We start from the raw sequence: 18,792 nt of genomic DNA, 5'->3' as shown, positions 1-18,792 counted from the left end.
ACATTTAATTAAAATTTAAGCTTCGACAATCTGCAAGCGGTGAATTACCTTGGAAGATAGGGTCTTCTTCAACTCACTGTTTTTAGGTTCAAACTCTCCCATATTTTTTGAGTGCAGCTTAAATTAGTAATATCGATTGTAAAAAAAAAGCTCTGACGGTTTAACTTCACATCTGTTTGTAACTTTGTTCAATCTAGCTTAGACTTGAGGGGTAATATTAAAGGAGATTAAAATGATATTAACGACTAGTATGTTACTAATCTTGGTTTAGGAGCTCCCACTTTAAGACTTTATGGCTGACATTTGGACAACTGAGCCTGCAGTTCATTTATAGCTGATAACAGCAGTGGTGTTTCTTACCAGTCTCCCTCTCTCTCTCTCTCTCTCTCTCTCTCTCTCTCTCTCTCTCTCTTTCTTATCTACCCACCCCCACCCAGGATAACACTTGTTCTTGCTATGCCAGCCAACTCTTTCTAGAGGCACCAATTTTTTATCTGAAACTTCATCAACCACTAAACACCCCAAGTCATCCTGCTAACTCCTCTCACTTCCATTATTTTCCCTAATCTCTCTCACTCTCTCACTCTCTCTCTCTCTCTAACCCAAAACAAAATTTATAATGCAGTGTTCTGCTCTCATTGCTCAAAACACTTTTAGATAGATATGTCAGACTCACACTTTTTACAGTAAATTTTGGTTCATTGAGGCTTCATCTGAAATGGGGTTTCTTAAAATTTCATGGGCAGTTTTGATTCTTTGGGTGGTTCCATTTTTGTGTTCGAAAGCAAACTCTGATGGTTCAGAGGTTTCTGTTAAGTTCTTGAAGGCTCCACATGCATTCTCTCATCTCAACTCGGCCACATTTTCCTTTGAAGCTTTGGTTGGAGGAAATGCAGAGTCCTGTACAAATTGTAGCTTCAGTTGCAAGGTTTCTCTCTCTCTCTCTCTCTCTCTCTCTCTCTCTCTCTCTCTCATCACTCAAATTTTTTCATGTTCTGTGTTGGAGTTTTGTTGTTTATTTTATATGAATACTGAAAGTGAAGACATTGGTTATGTAATATGATGCAGCTGGATGATGGGGTGAGTTCTTATTGTGGAACTCGAAACGTTTCGTACTCAGGCTTGCAGGATGGAAATCATACAGTTGAGGTCTGCACCAATGGGCCTCCAGGAGTTGCTTGTGCTTCACATAACTGGACTGTTGGTTAGAACCCTTCCCTTATCCTTTTTGAGTTTTACTCTTTTCGAAATTTAGTCTCCGAATCTTAGTAATCCCACCCTTGCTTAAAAGTTAAGTGTCTTTCTATAAAAGAAGCTTGAAGGAGTCAAATTTTTCGAAAAACTATCGCGTACTTCGAAATTTAAGTTTGAATTTTGTTCTAACATTAAGTTATATGCATTTCTGCAGATACACTACCCCCAACAGCAACTGTTACTGCCTCTAGATCTTTTACGAACGCTTTGAATGTTTCTGTAAATATTTCTTTCAGTGAGCCCTGTAGTGGTGGAGGAGGTTTTGGATGTTTGTCTACGAACACCTGCAACGTGAGTAGGTGCAAACTCAAAATTATAATGCTAACATTTTAGCATGTATTCTTCTGTATCGTGCTGTGATTACAAATTTACAATCATTTTTCGGCACGCTTTTAAAGTAGGAAGATTCATTCGGCAATTTTCCATTCCTAAACATAGCTTAATCAGTTATAACGATGAATAAGATCTCGTGTTAGTATAATTAACAGATTTAACATAGGTGCTCACGTACTCTAGGTGCACTTTGTTATTGTGAATGGCTACTTTTCCTCTGGCCAGTGATTTTTGTTGTAAAGAAAACAAGGAGATTTGATGGATTTCTCTTTCTCTTTGCAGCTGCTAGTCTATGGGGCTGGCCAAGTTGTACCATCTTCACTCAATACTCTGCAGCCGAACCTTAGATATTCTCTTCTTGTGGGTTTATCACCCTCTGTTCAATACGGACGAGTTATCCTGGTGATGGACAAGAATTTCTGCACCGATAATGCTGGAAACAGTTTTGTAAGAACGGAAAATTCAAGATTCTATGTACGCATTGGTGAGTGTTTTTTTACTTCTCGAGGGTACATTGGAAGAGGATATATATATCTTTGAGAATATGATTGTGAATTTCGTTGGAAAGGATTGTTGATTTTTGCAGTATTGTTTACCTTTGGAATGCAGCATGTCACTTATAACTTACACTGAATGCTAATTCGGACTTAAATCTAACTTTTGTTTTCTTTCTACTAAAAAAAATGTAGCCATTTTGTCACATACGAAATTATATACTCAACGTAAATGTACTCAGAATGTATTCTTTTCATGGATTTTTCTGCAGATAGAAGAAATGTGTTTGTCAACTTGAGGATTCATATTCCCGAAAGGCTACTTCAGCTGAATGGTGAAACCAGAACAGTGCAGGCAACTAACAATTACAATAACCTAAAGATTTATTTGTACTTCTCAGAACCAGTTCTGAATTCATCTGCAGAAATTTTAAATTCCCTCAACATAAGTCAGGGATCACTTCTCCCTGATAGCAGAAAGAACCTCGGGAATCGCAGATTTGGCTTTGTGGTTAGTTGGTTTATAGATTGATGTACCTTAGTTTGAATTTTAATGTTGTAGATGTTAGGCGTATCTCTCCTAATCCTTGGATTTTGGTCACATGATTCCATTTCAGGTTGCAGATATATCTAACGTCGCTATAGTCACAGTAAGCCTCAATTCGAACTTGATAATAAGCAGACAAGGGACTCCAGTTTCTCCAATTTCATCCGACAACTTTCCTTTTTGGTACGAACTGCTTTGGTTTTGTAGAGCTTTCCTGGAGTCCATTCATATGTTCTCCATGATATTAATTGTGATATATATGTTTGTATAACTTTACATTTTTGCTCTTTGAAGTGATGAGCCCTTACATTGACAGAAGAACTTCAAACATATCTTTTTGGTATGCATTAAAGTAGTTTTACATGCGGGCTCTGACATTTGGTTCTTTTCTTCACTTGTTAATCTGGATATCGAAAACCTTAGATTCAAAAAGACCTGCTGTGAAGTTGAGTACACCCTCAAGTATGAGAACAAGAGAACACAGTATCCCCGTATTTATAAAGTTCGTGAAGCCTGTATTTGATTTCAACTCTTCTTCTTTGGCACTATCAGGAGGGCGCTTACAAAGGCAAGTAGTTAATCTTTCCCAACCTTCCTATTCGTACATGTTTTTCATTTGATGCACAGTACTATGACACAATGAATCAATAGCGTATTGCTGTGAAGTCTATTGCATATTTATTTTTGTACACCGTTTGAGAATCTTTACTATCTACAGCTTTCGCGAAATAAGTAAGAGCACATACATTGCCGAAATAGAAGGAGTTGATGACATTGTTTCTGTCAATGTTCCTGAAAACACATCCCGAGATGTTACTGGAAATAAAAATCTTGCATCAAATGTTCTTCGAGTGACACACTGTAAGGATCAAACTTTGTGCTAGTTAATTAATTGCTATCAGCAATTCAACCGTCTTTCTCTCTTTTTCTCGTAGTTATCAGTGATGAACGTTACGGACATTATATGCAGATTCGGTGCCTGTGATATCTTCTGTCATATCAGCATTTGCAACTGCTCTTTTTGTGTTGACGTCCATAGCTGCAGGGCTGCTTTCGATTTCAACTGCAAGCCTTCAATCTCTTTGGTCAATTAGCAGACCTTCTTTGGCATCTGAACCAGCAAGAAATCTTTTTGTACGACACTCAACTTCTTTTGATGCTTCATCTTAATAAACAGATACTTGTATGATTCACCATTTTTCTATCATTGTAAATCTAATTATTTACTTTCCTTTTTACTCTTATCCAGAGAATTGCTTGCCATATTCAAGTTTTTGCACTCTCTAGATGGTTGGCAGTTACGCTACCCGTTAATTTTTATGAACTAGTAAGGGGTTTACAGTGGAGCATTCCTTACTATAGTCTCCCATGGGAATCAGGGAATGGCTTCCCAGTCTCTAGTCCTTTCCCCAGCTCGAGTTCCTACATCATCGAGAATTATAGCTCCGAAATTTTGCAAAGTGCGCAACTAGAAGAAGAGAGTTTTAAGAAGGATACTTCACTGTACGGGTTGCCACTTAGTCCAGCAGAATACAGAATGTTTTTTGAGGTGATAAACGTTGGCCTTTCTTGTAATTAGCGATTTCTATTAGTGTCCAGTGGATATAATTATGATAATTGCATTCTGCAGTTGGACGGTGAAAACATTAGACCTGAAGCTGAGTATCTCTCCAATCGTTATAACGCTAACCGGTAAGTTAATGGTATTTATTATGTAGATATGTTTCTAACGCAGAGACTTCGAAGTGGGAGGAATAAACACAAATTCAATAGGCATGCATCATGCCAAAGAAGTAAACACAACCCAAATTTCTACATTTTTATGAAGATTTTGTGGATTAACTTTGCAAAATATACTAATCATGGTCCTTACAACGCCATTACTAAATTTTGTACTCCGAATGCTGCAGTTTCTTCTTTTGATTAATACCTTGTGTTAAATCTCAGGCGAAGTATAAAGAGACAAGTTACTTTTCTAAAGATTTGGTCTCCTGTGTAGGTGGAGGAATTTTGATAGAACGATGTTCTGGTTAGCTGTGTTTTGTGGCAGTTTGATTCTGTTACGTCTTTTAGTTCTTTTTATCCTGAAACTGAGGAAAAATTCTGAGAAACGGGGATGTTATGGAGCACTCACATTCCCCAGATTTGAGATATTTCTTGTAATACTTGCATTGCCTTGTATTTGTGAGGCCTCTGCTGCTCTAGTTAGAGGTACAATTTACTCGATACTGTTTCTTTCGTCCTCTCATTTCTCTAAGTTTTTTCTTTGGCAGGAATCAAAACATCTTTAGCTTTGCTTAGATTTTCGAATTCATGTTTTAGTATATACCAGACGAGTAATTGGATATCAGCATCGAATCATAAACCGTTTATTTCCTCAAACTAGAATCCCAATAAACATTCAGTTTTGTTGTTATGTTGTTCTCATTCAAGACTTTCGGAAAGTAAACAAATCTTACCTTGACTGTTTTAGGAGGAGTTTCATCTGGGGTTATAGTTGGCAGTCTGTTGCTGGTTGTCACATCTTTTCTGCTGCTCGCCTTGTTCTTGTTCCTCTCAGTTGGCATCACATTCGGAAAGCTGCTTCAGTACAAGGAAGTGCATCACGAAGGCCTGAAGTTTCACTGGTATCAAGAGCTAGTCCGGGTGACCCTAGGTCCGGGCAAAAGAGGTCAGTGGACATGGAAAGGTCAACAGAACTCTGTTTATCTAATCATTTTCGGCCCTCTCTTTGAAGATCTAAGAGGCCCCCCAAAGTACATGCTCTCTCAGATTTCTGAGGGCAATGCTGGCAAGCATGGGGACTCCATTATTGCTTCCGATGATGAAACAGAAGATGCAGAAGCACCTTTTATCCAAAAGGTGTTTGGAATACTGCGAATATACTACACGCTGCTGGAATGCGTGAAAAGGGTTGCTGTTGGGATCATGGCTGGTGTCTACATGGGCAAATGGTCCTCGAAAACTCCTTCGATCACCTTACTTTGCATAACCTCTTTCCAACTCTTTTTCATTGTTCTCAAGAAGCCCTTCATTAAGAAAAAGGTTCAGCTGGTGGAGATCATCTCGATTTCCAGTGAAGTCGGATTATTTGCAACATGCTTGCTTCTCTTGGAGAAGGATTTTTCAGCCGGCGACAAGACTAAACTTGGACTTTTCATGCTATTTCTATTCCTAGTCGGATTTATTGCACAGATGATTAATGAATGGTATGCATTGTACAAACAAACATTGCTGCTGGATCCTGCTGAGAACTTCTTAACGGGTCTGAAATTAGCTTCAGTTGGATGCCTCCTGTTATTCATGCCGCGGAAATTGATCAATACCTTGGAAAGCAAGTTCCAAGTGGAGAGCGAGTTCCAAGTGAGTCAGCAGACCGAGGGAGCAACGAGGGATCCTAGTTCATCTACAGGAGGTTACCGGAGCTCAGCTGCAACAGATAAACCGTGGCTAAAACAACTAAGGGAGATGGCAAAATCTAGCTTTAGTAAAGAAGGAAGTGGTGTTACGAATGATCCTTCAAGTAGTCACACTCGAACCAGATGGAGCGGGTTTTGGAGTGCGAAAGGGAGCGGGAGCTCCTCAACGCCAAATTCTTCCGTTGATTATAAATCGAAATCAAGAGGGCTGTACAAAGATTTAGAGGCCATTTTTGCATCCAAGTGAAAGAGACAAAAGGGAAGTTTTCCCTGATTACCAAACAAGAACAAAGAGAAGTTTTCCCAACAGCAAAAGATGTTCCAAATTGTTTTGCAATTGCTTGTCTCTCAAGTCTCAACAGATAATGTATAGTTGATTGATTTTCAATCTAGAGTACTTGTGGACATAAAGTACTCCTTGAGCAATACCTTCTGTCATCCGAAAAAAATTTCTCCAATCTAATTATGACCAGTAGTTGCCAGTAGACTACAATGCTACATCTTACTCATTGGTACGAGTTTTATAGATGATCTAATCATTGAAAAGATACATTAGATCCCTATATGCAAGATCTAACTGTTAACTTTCCGGACTACTCAGTCGAACATATTTCAGAAGAAAAATTGTGAAATTTTGTTCCTTCACTTTCCAATGCTTCTGTCAGTAAGAAGTCACAACTATTTGAACTCCGACAGCTACACATCCTTTTCTTTTCTGGATCTGCAGGGTGCATTCAGTCTCTCTATAGTTTGAGCAGACTGGTGAATGTGTCCCAGCCGGACAAAAGGAATGTTGAGGCTATGAATCCAATTATTCTTGCAGGCCAAGCAATCCCTCTGCTCCCTAAAAGCCCATCATCATCACAGCTCAATCCTCTTTTTAATACAAGTAAAGTTTAACATGATTCGACTGCACCAAGTAGTCCAGATGTCTCAAGTTCGAATTCTCATTGATAAAAGATTTGTTGAACGCATCTTTTACTTGTAGCTCAAGTTGTCAACTTGCTATTCGGCAGATGTTTATCACTGTCAGATTGTATAATTTGCAATTCCAACCCTGGAAAACCCATGTTGTGAATTATGAATATTCTAATGTGAAATTTTTTGTTCTAGACAAATTAGTTGTCGGTGTAGTGTACTTGTTTTATAAAAGTTGGACGACGTTGAAAATTTTCTATTTTTTCTTTAGTTCAATGTACTTTCTTTTTATGATATGGTTACACCCACATCTGTAGCTGAATAACAATAAAAATTTGGTGCCATTAGGTTTAGTTTGGATTATAGGATTTCACAGGATCAATCTCTAATGCCGTTAGACTGTTGATTCAGCACACCAAAAGGAAGAAGAGAGAATTGTTTTCATATTGGATCATTTGTCTGGAGAAATGAATCCTTCTTTTATAGACTTCATCTTACTCTTGAGAGATTGTTGTGAGACTTCTTTAAATGGTCTTATCATTTCATGATAAGACATATCACTTACAGAATGGTTATAACTCTTATGATAAGTCAGACATCTTATCACACTCTTTGATTAAGTGTATATCACTACACCAATCTTATGATGTACCTCCACACATCAAATACACACATAGTAAAACCAACATCATCATGAGCATATTCCAATTGAGCCCTTGAAGTGTTTGTATAAAACTTATAGTTTCGAGCTGTTTTTTTTTTCTTTCTCTAATGTAATACACTATTTTCTCATCTGCTTGCCAGTCACTCTCTTCCAATCCCTATCGACCTTCTAGCAAACTCATGGTGACTGAGTTGTGGGAAAAACAGGTTGGAGTTTGAGAAGAGCAAACAAAACTGGAATTCCTGTGTGTTGAAAAGGCAGGTTCTTTAGAAGGTGGAAGAGATGTAGCTTCATTGCTCTGCAGCATATGAATCACCGAAGACATTGTTGGTCGATTAGCTGGAGCTTATTGAACACACAAAAACCCTACATGGATACATCTCAAAGCTTCATCAGGCTCACTGATTCATCAATCACCTCCTTTCCTCTTCCTTCTTTCCACAACTCTCATGCCTAAATAAAATGTTGAATTTTGCGGTCATTTGCAGTTGCAAGGCTTAAATATTGAATGGTCATAAGTTGGAATGTTTTTTTAGTACTTACCCATCCAGCAAGAGTTGGTGAATGTTCAAAGCGATAAAAAGCAGCATTCTTCTTTCCACTCACAATCTCCAGCACCAACACTCCGAAACTAAATATATCTAGTTTCTCAGAGAAATGGCCATACATCTAATTTCTCAAAGAAATGGGCATATCATACTCAGGAGACATGTAGCCGTTGCATCAATTAATGGTACGATAAGCAAAGGTACTAAAGTAGTGATTGCATAAGGTTTAGATGATTGAAAGCATGTTCCATATAGCCTTACAATGTGCCAACAACCCTATTGGTATTTGCTTCGGTCTGATTTATCTTGAAAATCTTTGCCATTCCAAGTTTGATATTTCTGGGTTCATCGAGCCATCCAACAAAACATTACTTGCTTTTAGGTCCCTGTGAATGATTTTCAGTCTAGAGTACTTGTGGATGTAAAGTACTCCTTGAGCGACACCTATAATTCAAAAACGCTTTCCCCAATCTAGTTCTATTTTTTCACATGGATCTGGTTGGACAAACCATGAAGGACAATGAGCTAGTGTTTTTTCGATGGAGAAACCTAATCAAAGAATATAAATCTTAGAAATAATGAGGATATACCAAACAAAAGTTTGTCCAAACTCCGATTGGGCATGTACTCGCAGATCAGTAGCAGCTCCTCCTCTTCGACACAGCAACCCAAGAGCCCAACAAGATTGGTATGCTGAAGCTTGGCTACAAGCTCCAACTCATTCCAAAACTCGTGGATGTAGAGTAATTTACAATTCACCGAGTTACATGATCCGTACATGATATTGCAGGCTTTAGGGTGGATTAGTGGTGGTGGAAGAGAAGAACCTCATAAGGAAACTTGAGAGAGACCAAATGCAGATAACTCCAAGGCATTGAAGGACATTCAACAGTGTACCCAAGGAACTGTTTATTGCCAAGTTGTGCGATGTCGTCTCAGCTCCTCTGACTGTAAAGGACAGAGCAGTCACCAGTTGCGCTGCTCTATTCAGTTGATGCAATCTATAGACCTGCCAATCGTAACAAAAATAAACCTTTTGATTTGTAGGCCAGCATATTTACACAATTATAAACTATATACAGGAGGTCCTTCATATCATTTTTATCGTTTTTCAAATTGATTCAACTGAGATTATCAAATCACACGCAGTTTAAGGACGGAGATTGATTGGTGCATATCTAATTAGACAGGCTAGAATTTAAGAACTGTCATCCAGTAGTAATCTAACAACCTACTAGACAACAAGAGACACAAGATTTTTCCTACGATCAAATTCAATTTTTATGCAACATCCGTAGTGAAAAGGAAAGGATTGGATTACTTGAAAGATGACTGGGATAACAGGCCACGAAGGTGACTTCTTATATCTTGCATACTGCTCAAATGCAAATTGGACCACTATACCAACCAGATACGGAGCAAGAGTAGCAGAAGCTGCAGGGCCAGTCCATGGCCAAACATAACCCATAGTCACCATAGGAATTATAAGACTGAGTACCAAGGAAGCAACAGACGAGATTCGCTGTCCTAATTGAGGGGCTGGGGTTCTGTTACTGGGGACAATCAATTCTGGTTCAGTTGTCCTCCTTAAACGGTCAATCAGAAGAAGAAACACCGCAACACCACTGTAGAAGAGAGCTTCCGTGAAGAACAAGATGAGAAAATCTGAGAAGAAACATATTATGGTTTAGACAAGAGAAAAAGGTTTACTTTCTAAACTGAAAGAATTAAATGAGTTCACAAAGAAAAGTAGAATGTATATGTTAAGAAGGATATAGGCCAAAAGTTGTGATATGCTATAGGCTTTATGAAGATGTCAACTTTTTACATAATGCCAACATTCATTTATTCCCAAGAGTTGAACCAACAACAGACATTACTTTGCCAGTCCATTGAACCCCATCTAACGTTACTTCTTAGAACTTCGCCTCATTATTCAATATTTTCATCCATGTTCAATTGATTATTGCCCTTCACTTGTAGTTATTTCTCCCCTTTCTCGTCTATTTCTATCATATTCATGTTGAAACTTTCTAACCTATGTCACGCGTCACCCAAAACCACTTCCAGTCACCCAACCCTTCCCTACCACTAGGAATTGTTCAAGCAACAAGTTGGTATGGCCCATTTCATACCTAATCCCATGCACATATCTGATCATTGAATGGGGGCCCTCCACAGGGACAGATACCCGAGTTAGGTATCAGTCCCACCTACCGATCATTAGTACAACGACCTGAAGCAAAACTCTCCTTAAAGTTTCCTAGAATCATTCCTTCACCAACAACTATTTAGAGTCCCTAACCCTCATCCATTCGAGTGGGCTGCACTAACTTTCACCTAGTATAATCACTCTAATAGAGTCACTCCAACACCCCAAGATAGTCTTACGCAAAATAAAAAATAATGCAAGTTGTGGCGTGGAGAAAGTGATACACAGAAAGGTGTATATAGATATAAGGAAACAAAATCTCAAGCTGACAAGATAAATTTTCTGTTCTGCCTATCCTATCTACTGCAATTATGGTTTTAGTTAAAAAACATGTGATGAAAAATATCTGGACTTTAATAAACATAAAATCACGACATATAAATATGCATCCTCACCTGTCAACAGTGAATCCTCAAATATAGTAGATAGTATTTTGCGCAGATAGAGCGAGGGGAAAATGAAAGAAGCTAGGAGAACAGCTGGACCAATGAACCATAAGAGGCTGTTTTGGTTCCTTTCTGGATTATTTGTAGAAACTTCTTCTTCCTTTTTATGTGGACGGTTATAAAATGAGACTAAACCTGGTTTTCCACCAGTACCATCAAAATGGATATATGAACTGTTAGAAGGAAATATATCTTCAGAATTAGGACAGTGATTTTCTGGCTCCGTAGCATCTGGTTTTATATCACTATATTCTGACTGGTCTTCAGCAACAGCAAAGAGAACACTGTGACTGTTTGGAATCCTTTTGCTTGCCTGCCCTATTTGATGTCTGAACACACATGAATTACCTGCTTACAGCAACAGAAAAAATAGACCAAGCATATTTAGAGCCAAAAAAATCTCTCACTTTTCAAAGTAATGGCATTACAGTTCAAAGACTATTTGGTAAAAAAGTTACCTAATAATGGTCAAATTACAAAAAGTAGATACAATAAAATGAAATCCATAGGTTCGCTTCTACAATTTCGCTATACTCATTACCTCGGGGAAAAACCACATCTTATGCTGGCTACATTGCACCATAGAGAAAAAAAAATTGAAGGCTTGAGTAATTATAGACCAAATATGAAGGCTACCTTTAACATATCTTAGCTGCTGAGCACCACATCGTTGGCTGCAGTACGGTACATGCAATAAGCTCAACTGGACATCAAGGGAAATATATTTATAAGCTGAAGACTGGATAAAGTTCTTCTAAAAGGAGGCAGTCATTTGACACTATCAGACTAGAGTCATATAAGACAACTAGATGTGGATTAAAAAAATCTCAAGACAAATGACTCTATTTAGAAAAATGACTCCGATTGGAAGTGAATTCGAGCATGGTTTACTTCAGCATAGCAAAATGACACCAATTAGTCAACAACGGTAAAATCTACCGCACAAGGTGCATTTCAAATGTGTTGATGTGAATCAATCCTAGAAGCTTAAGCTGAGTATAAGTGAAAAAATATACCTCATTCATGTAGGAGATAAAACAATAGAGGGTATGAACAAATTACTCTTGATATGGCATAATTGCCCCAAGAGATACCTCTAGCTTCTCACAAAGCCATTCCTAAATCGAAATTTTTGAATACTACGAACCCGAATACAACTAAATCTCTCCCAAACTAGATTCTTTAACATCATAATACCCTATTTCTTACATAAAAGACTTTAAAAAAGTATCCCACTTTTTCTTTCCTTCTTTGTTTTTTGACCAGTATTTGCAGAATCAAAATTCACCTACCAATTCCACACCTTTTGGCCTAAAAAAAACACCAATTCCAAACCATTTAGCTACCAAAAACAACCCCACTACACATTCCACAAGTTCATATGCAAACATGAAAACAAAAAACAAAAAATTTGGGAGATATCAAGACTTTTTCTCAGTAACCAAACGGTCCTACAACGCACCTGGGAACCCCTTCTCGTTTGGCAATGGGAAGCAGGAGAAGTGGCCAAGCAAGAAAACGAAGAACCACATTTAAGCGTCATATCTATGAACCAATAACAAGAAGCCAAGGCAGAGTCAACGGCGGCATGTTGCGGGATTATAACGCAAACCCGTTTGATTCGATGAATATTTAAGGCTGCCCATGAAGAAAATTTTCCGGGAAAATGAAGGAAAGGGTGAGAAAGTAGAGGAATTCGAAGAAACTCAGGAGTGGGGGTTTTTGGAGTTACTGAAGCGAAAGATGGCGGCTTTCGTTTGTGTGTTCGGTGGGACGAAGCGGACGACTATCGTTTTGGACAAAATCCTACTCCCAACGTTACATTTATGCGGATATTTTGTTTTTATTTCCGTCCTTTGCTTCTCACGGGAGTATTCTCTATTTTTGTTTTTTGGAAATTTCTTAATACCGCATAACACCGAACAATAGAAAATTATTGAAAATAACTTCAAATTTTTACATTTTAATAAAAAAATTTCCGCTAATTTTATTTAATAATAAAGACAAATGACTAATAAAATATAAAAAACCTAACAAACCCAACTTGCGCAGAGCGCGTTCCACCTTTTTGTCCTATCGTCAGCTACATTAATATTTTTTTTTTTTTTAGCTTAGAATAAGAAAAATAGTAGTCATGATGACAAGAAACATTTCAATATGCCCAAAATACGGGATGGTACACTCTATACAAGTTGTGATATTCTTGTGTTAAAAATTTAATAACATAAAAAATAAAATTTTCCACCACTTATATAATAACATGTGGCATATCATTTATGTTACGAGCACAAGGAAAAATTTCTCCAATATGACACCCAAGCTCAAGAAATTGGATGGAGAGTTACATTTATTATTGTAGATATATAAAAAAAGTGAGGAAATTTTAATTTGGTAATTGAAAATAGCTTTTTAAATATAATTACTGAGAACATAATATTCTCAAGGTTTTGATCTAAAGAGTCACTTCTTGGTTCATCTTTTTGGCGCAGTGAGTGCTTTTACAAGACCAAAAAGGGTCTAAGTTTCAAACTTTATGAAATTGAACTAAGAATTAAACATTATTTATAAAACTTCACCAATAAGTAAACACTATTTATGAAACTAGACCAATAAGTAAACACTATTTATGAAACTAGACCAATAAGTAGACATTATTTATGAAACGAAAAAAGAATTAGGCATTATTTCAAAAACTAAACCAATAGGTGGAAATTGTTTATGAAATTGGACTATGCACTATTTATGAAACTGAAGTAAGAACTAGACAATTTTATGAAATATGACCAAGAACTATGCACTATTTATGAAAGTGGATAAATAACTAGACATTATTTATGAAGCCGAATCAAGAAAGAGACACTATGAATGAAACTCTATCAATTACTATACATTATTTATGAAACTGGACCCAATAACTAGGTATTATTTATGAAACATTATCAAGAACTAGACACTATTTATGAAAGTGGACAAAAAATTAGGCACTATTTATGAAATTGGATCAATAAATAATATAGTACCGTTCCGTTTCATAAATAGTGTTCCTTTTCATAAATAATGTTCAGTTTCATAAACAGTGCACATGTCTCACGCGTGCATCATTTTTTTTTTTAATTGTGTCCTTTTCATTAAAAATAAGTTTTTTTTTTGTCATTTTCATTAAAATTTAAGGATTTTTCGTTAAAATTTAATTCTTTTTTTATTAAATAAAGTTATAATATGGTTTTTTGTTAAAATAAACTTAGCCCAAAGCCTTTTCATGAAGTTCCCAACAATAAAATGGTGAACTACTGAGATTGAAAATTGAAGACTTAAATAGTTGTGAAAATTAAATCTAATGGTTAAAATACCTGTCATATTGAATAATACGTAACATTCAAGTCACACTTTTTTTATATCTTTAGGGCATGCTCAACATTTGTTTTTGAAAAGCCTAAATGCAATTATAAAAGTGCTTCAAGCTGCATTTAACAGAAAAAGTTAATAGTGTTTATGAGTCACATAAAAGCATTATTTGGAGAAACACATATTAGATCCTTATTCAGAAAACACACAATTTTTTACGGAAACTGTTATTAACACTTTATAAATCTCATTCTACACTTCTCACAAGTGTATTTTTTTTCCAATTATAGAAAGTTTGAAGTGCCAAATAAGATTTTTGAAGTACTAATAACAATTTTCTTTTTTATTGAAGATTTTATTTTAACGTGTTCATAACAAAATAACTATTGAAGATTTATAACATGTTCAACATATGAACCAAGTATTTTCTACACAAGCTTCCCAAGGGAATCCTTTCTTCTTCTTCTCTTCAACTCTTTTGAAGTGTTGCAATCACACCGGCACATGATGTTTCTAGTACATTATCATCCGGGCATCCATCCCGGCCCTACTTCTATCTATTCCAACAATCAAGCCCCTACAACTCGATCCATCCTTGAACCCTAATCGGTTTTCGGAAGAACGAGAGGAAGAAAGGATAGGGGAAGAATGCAGAAGATTTAAGGTGATATGCATGATGATTCTCAGACTAGCTACCAAAGCACAATAAAGAATAGAGCAAGTTCTATAACATCCAATTCCAAACCCCATCTCATCATGGAACCTCAAAAGCATTCGCGGCAGCTGAATACAATACAGAAACAAAATGATAGGGACCTCATCCAAAAATTAAGAATGCTACCTTGTAAAAATTACAGAAACCGGACAAATCCGCTTGTCATGATCCTTCGACTAGCTAGACATCAAGAACAACCCCGGTCTAAAATGGGGTCCGCTGGCTCTTCGAAAAGAAACTCAAACTTCTAAAACCATCATCAGGAGCAACTCCGACTTTCAGCCATTGCTCTCACAGAAGACATTTCTCAGATGCATCTAAATGAGATTAGCCCTCTTTAGGAATCTGATTGTTCTGCAGTAATAAGGCCATATTGATTCCACAAAATCAAGGTATCTCTCGACTATCAACTCTTGCAGTGCTTTCAGCTTTCTTCTTGATAATTTCTTGTAGTCTAAATTCTTAATGTTCAGTAAAGGTTGCCAGAAACGAGTCCGTATTTCCTCTTTAAGCTTCCCATGTGCAACGTATGTATAGGCCACCATGTAGTAGGAGGGTAAATTCTTGATTACTTTAACAGTCTGCTTGAAGCTGAAAACATAGAGTGCACACAACCACTGAAGCATCTTGATGTAGAGAGCTACAATGAAGGGTCCTAAAACCCACAACGGCGTCAACTCCTTTGAAACTTTGGCCCCATAAATCGTATTAACTGCCAGGTACATGGGTATGCTGCATATTTAGTGAACAATTAAAATGATGTCGTAGATAAAAGCAAATAAATCCAAGATGTCTCACGTTAACCCCATAAAACTAAAAGTTCGTGCAAACAGAATAATCGTGGACTTGGAAAAACAGACAAGCAGATGGAGAGATAGAGCACACATTATACTTACAATATAAGTAAGGGTATCTTTATTGTAGCATTTAGACTGAGAAAATTGCACCAAAACGTCCGTAGAATCCCATCCTTTTCCTTGTTTTGAACCTCATGCTTAGTTTCTGATACCTTCATTGAAGGCGGTTCTTCCCCCAAAAGCCCATCTTCTACTTCACTTGATGATGGTGTTCGAAGCATTCTCAGCCATTTCTTAAATAAATTATGAATGATGGGGGACGATGCAATGCCTTCATTTGCTTCAGAGGCGTAAGAAAGAGGAATATCATTTGCCTGAGATTTCGTAATGGTATCCTCATTCTCTTTCAGTTTGACTGAATTCTTGGGAAGCTTTGATCCACTTGTTCTACCTCCAGATTTACCATTCTGGGCACTGCCCTTGAAGGCGGAAACTCTGAAAGGTTTAACTTTTGGTCCCCGCATGAGAGAAGCCCCTACACTGTGAAACAAGTTCTCTGAATTTAAATGATCAAGATAAAAAAAATGTGTATTTGGTGTGGATATGGGTGTGCGTATCCATTCCCTCATAGTGCATATGCGACTCCCACAAGTGCAAGTAGAAGAATTTCAATGCAAAGTGACAACCACGAAGCCTAAAGGAAAGTAAATAGAACAATTAACAAGATAACAAACTTATAGAGGAAAAACTCCCACCTCAAACAAAGGTTGCGCTTCAATATAAAGCACCTCTCTGTCCTCACCATTTGATGTGTTGTTACACACTGCTTCAACTTCATCCCTTTGCTCCATGACAAGGGCCTCGAGGGATACGTAACATAAGTACCCTGAAATGCAATAGTAAAAAAACAAAAAGAAACTTCAGCATAAAAAGAGAAAGCTAGTAACAGAAAGATACAATCCCAAATTCAAGAAATCGCCGAGGTAAACTGAAAACCAAGGGGCAAACATGGATCGTCTCTCTAATAGGTCAAACGGATACAATGTAATATGAAATTCAGGGTACTCTTAATATCAATTACCTGCATTTGATGCACGACCAATGCCATCGTCTCCACCTCAACAAACAAATCATTTACTCAGCAGGGCCTAATTTCATAAACAACCACACATAAGCACCAGCTCTTGCAGCAAGCAAAGCAGAAGGAACAACTCAACACCAATAAACAGAATTCATAAACTTATCACAAACAGTTAACAATTAAAACCAAGAACACCAATTCATCTCAAGCTAGGAATATTTCGAATAATAGAATCGTAATTATTCAAAAAAAAAAACCCAGAAACAAAATTAAGCAATAGCTTGAAAACTCGCATCCCTCTCTCTTTTCCTCAAAATTCCCAGCAACCCAACAAGCAATGGATTCCAAAACCCACTAAACCACCCAAAAACACCAAAAAGGAGCTGAATTTTCAACAAAACAACATAAATTTCATAGCTTTAGAGTTCGCTTCTTCCCCATTTCCTCCAATTACAAAAAACCCAAACAATCCCAAGCTCACAAATCAAACCCTAACCAAACCAAAACAATTATATTGCATAACTGAAAGTCAGAACGAAAGAATTGGTGGGAAAATTCAAACTAACCTGCCATGAACTTCCCTCCCTTCACAAAAATTAGTGAAATTTGGGGATAAATGCTGCTTTTATCTTTGTCGCGCTCTCCGAATTGAATTTTGCCAAAAATAGAGAGTGGATAGAAGAAAGAGATAGACAGAGGAAGGTCTTCGACCCTTTTGTGGTGAAATTAGGGTTTTTATATGCAATGTTTTTTTAACAGCGGAATGTGGAGTGGAGGATAATGAAGCACGAACAACCAGAGGTTAAGGTGAAACCAAAGCCGGAGAGGAGCCACGCCAGGGAACCAGATGACAAAATTCCCTGATAAAATTAAAAGAAAACTAATAAAAAAAAGTTTTAAAACTTTAGATTTTAACCATAAGAATAAAATAAATAGTGAGTTCGGTTAAACCACACAATAAGTAACTTAATTTAGTATTGAATTTGTCATCTACGAGATTCGAACCTAAGATCTCTCATTTTTCAATGAAAAGAAATACATCAGACTATATTACTGAGTGGCTGATTTTTTAAAGGTCAATAATATTTCCGTAACTTTAAGATGAACAGTATGAGTTGTATAAGTGTGGGCATACAAGTCCTTGGACCCATGAATCCAGACCACATCCGGTTTTAGTTAGACTCGGCTTGTGTAAAAAAAAATAAAACAAATCCAAAACTGAGTTCAAATTTTGTTATGTGCTGGCCCAAACAGCTGGTAACCTAGTCCAGACCGTTTAAGAGTTTCTAAACGATTGCCATTTTATTAGTGGTCCACAATGAAATTAAGTAACATTATACAACATTAAATTAAATTAAGTAACATGAAGCAAATTAAACAATATGAAACAACATTAAATAACATTAACCAACATACAAATTATATAACATAAAAAAAACATTTAACAACATGAAACTTAAACAACATGTTTAAAAACATTTAATAACATAAAACTTAAACGTTTGCTCTGTTTTGTTTGTTGCGCCTTACTTTAACTTCTTCATCAGACTCCTCATCTTCCCGTCTCATTTACGCCCATTTTGCTTCCAATTTGGAATTGGATGAGGACTCCCAGTTGGAATTCATTGCAAACTTGAATTGAAAAAGATTGAATTGAAAGAGATTGAATTGAAATAGATTGAATTCAAAGTTTTGTGAATTATAGCCCAATATCCACCCTATTTATAGCAAAAAAAAAAAAAAATTCAAATCCAAAGCTAGATGACGTCAGCATGATTTCAGCTACTAATGGCTAGCTGACGTCAATTAGCCTTTGGATTTGAATTTAAATTGTAGTTTTTAAATAATAAATTATGTTTGGCCCTATGGCTCTTTGACCCTCGGTTGGAGACAGAGGCAAATATGGTCATGTACTGTTCATTAATATCTTGGAGGGCCAGAGGGTTAAAACGAGCCCTCTGGCCCGCCCTCGGTTGGAGATGGCTTAAAAATATGTGTGGATAGCACCGGTCTTCCTTT

The 18,792-nt window shown here is 36.9% G+C and overlaps 3 protein-coding genes across 5 annotated transcripts; 1 reads left to right on the top strand and 2 right to left on the bottom strand.

Annotated features, from left to right (window-relative positions):
- Nucleotides 1-401: 401 nt before the first annotated feature.
- Nucleotides 402-6,532, top strand: LOC125479765. The gene is given in 14 exon segments (XM_048589636.1): nt 402-928; nt 1,069-1,204; nt 1,409-1,545; nt 1,870-2,071; nt 2,354-2,592; nt 2,699-2,791; nt 2,793-2,811; nt 3,052-3,196; nt 3,347-3,489; nt 3,599-3,762; nt 3,878-4,177; nt 4,259-4,320; nt 4,628-4,839; nt 5,102-6,532. Coding segments are annotated over 14 exon segments (3,255 nt in total). The 5' UTR covers nt 402-718; the 3' UTR covers nt 6,295-6,532.
- Nucleotides 6,533-8,347: 1,815 nt separating this feature from the next.
- LOC125479797 lies at nt 8,348-12,501 on the bottom strand. 2 transcript variants are annotated; one of them, XM_048589819.1, is made up of 5 exons: nt 12,298-12,501; nt 11,472-11,538; nt 10,785-11,183; nt 9,499-9,842; nt 8,348-9,186 (listed from the first exon to the last, which is right to left on the bottom strand). In XM_048589819.1, exons 1-5 carry the CDS (start codon nt 12,376-12,378, stop codon nt 8,971-8,973), a joined length of 1,107 nt encoding a protein of 368 aa, XP_048445776.1. In that variant the 5' UTR covers nt 12,379-12,501; the 3' UTR covers nt 8,348-8,970. The 2 variants fall into 2 exon arrangements, with proteins under 2 accessions (XP_048445776.1, XP_048445777.1); XM_048589820.1 differs by lacking the exon at nt 11,472-11,538.
- A 2,392-nt stretch (nt 12,502-14,893) lies between these two features.
- LOC103952990 lies at nt 14,894-17,504 on the bottom strand. Of its 2 annotated transcripts, XM_009364700.2 has the most exons (5): nt 17,340-17,504; nt 16,774-16,840; nt 16,448-16,578; nt 15,792-16,232; nt 14,894-15,627 (listed from the first exon to the last, which is right to left on the bottom strand). In XM_009364700.2, the coding sequence occupies exons 2-5, from the start codon at nt 16,798-16,800 to the stop codon at nt 15,213-15,215; spliced, it is 1,014 nt and encodes a 337-aa protein (XP_009362975.2). In that variant the 5' UTR covers nt 16,801-16,840; nt 17,340-17,504; the 3' UTR covers nt 14,894-15,212. The 2 variants fall into 2 exon arrangements, with proteins under 2 accessions (XP_009362975.2, XP_009362976.2); XM_009364701.2 differs by lacking the exons at nt 16,774-16,840; nt 17,340-17,504 and having other exon boundaries at nt 15,792-16,227.
- Between the last annotated feature and the right edge of the window lie 1,288 nt (nt 17,505-18,792).

Source organism: the organism of the source record quoted next, unplaced genomic scaffold (genome assembly GCF_019419815.1).
Source record: "Pyrus x bretschneideri cultivar Hongxiangsu unplaced genomic scaffold, Pyrus_bretschneideri_v1 Contig3, whole genome shotgun sequence".
Lineage (NCBI taxonomy): Eukaryota > Viridiplantae > Streptophyta > Magnoliopsida > Rosales > Rosaceae > Pyrus > Pyrus x bretschneideri.
This window is presented reverse-complemented; position numbering and strand designations above follow the sequence as displayed.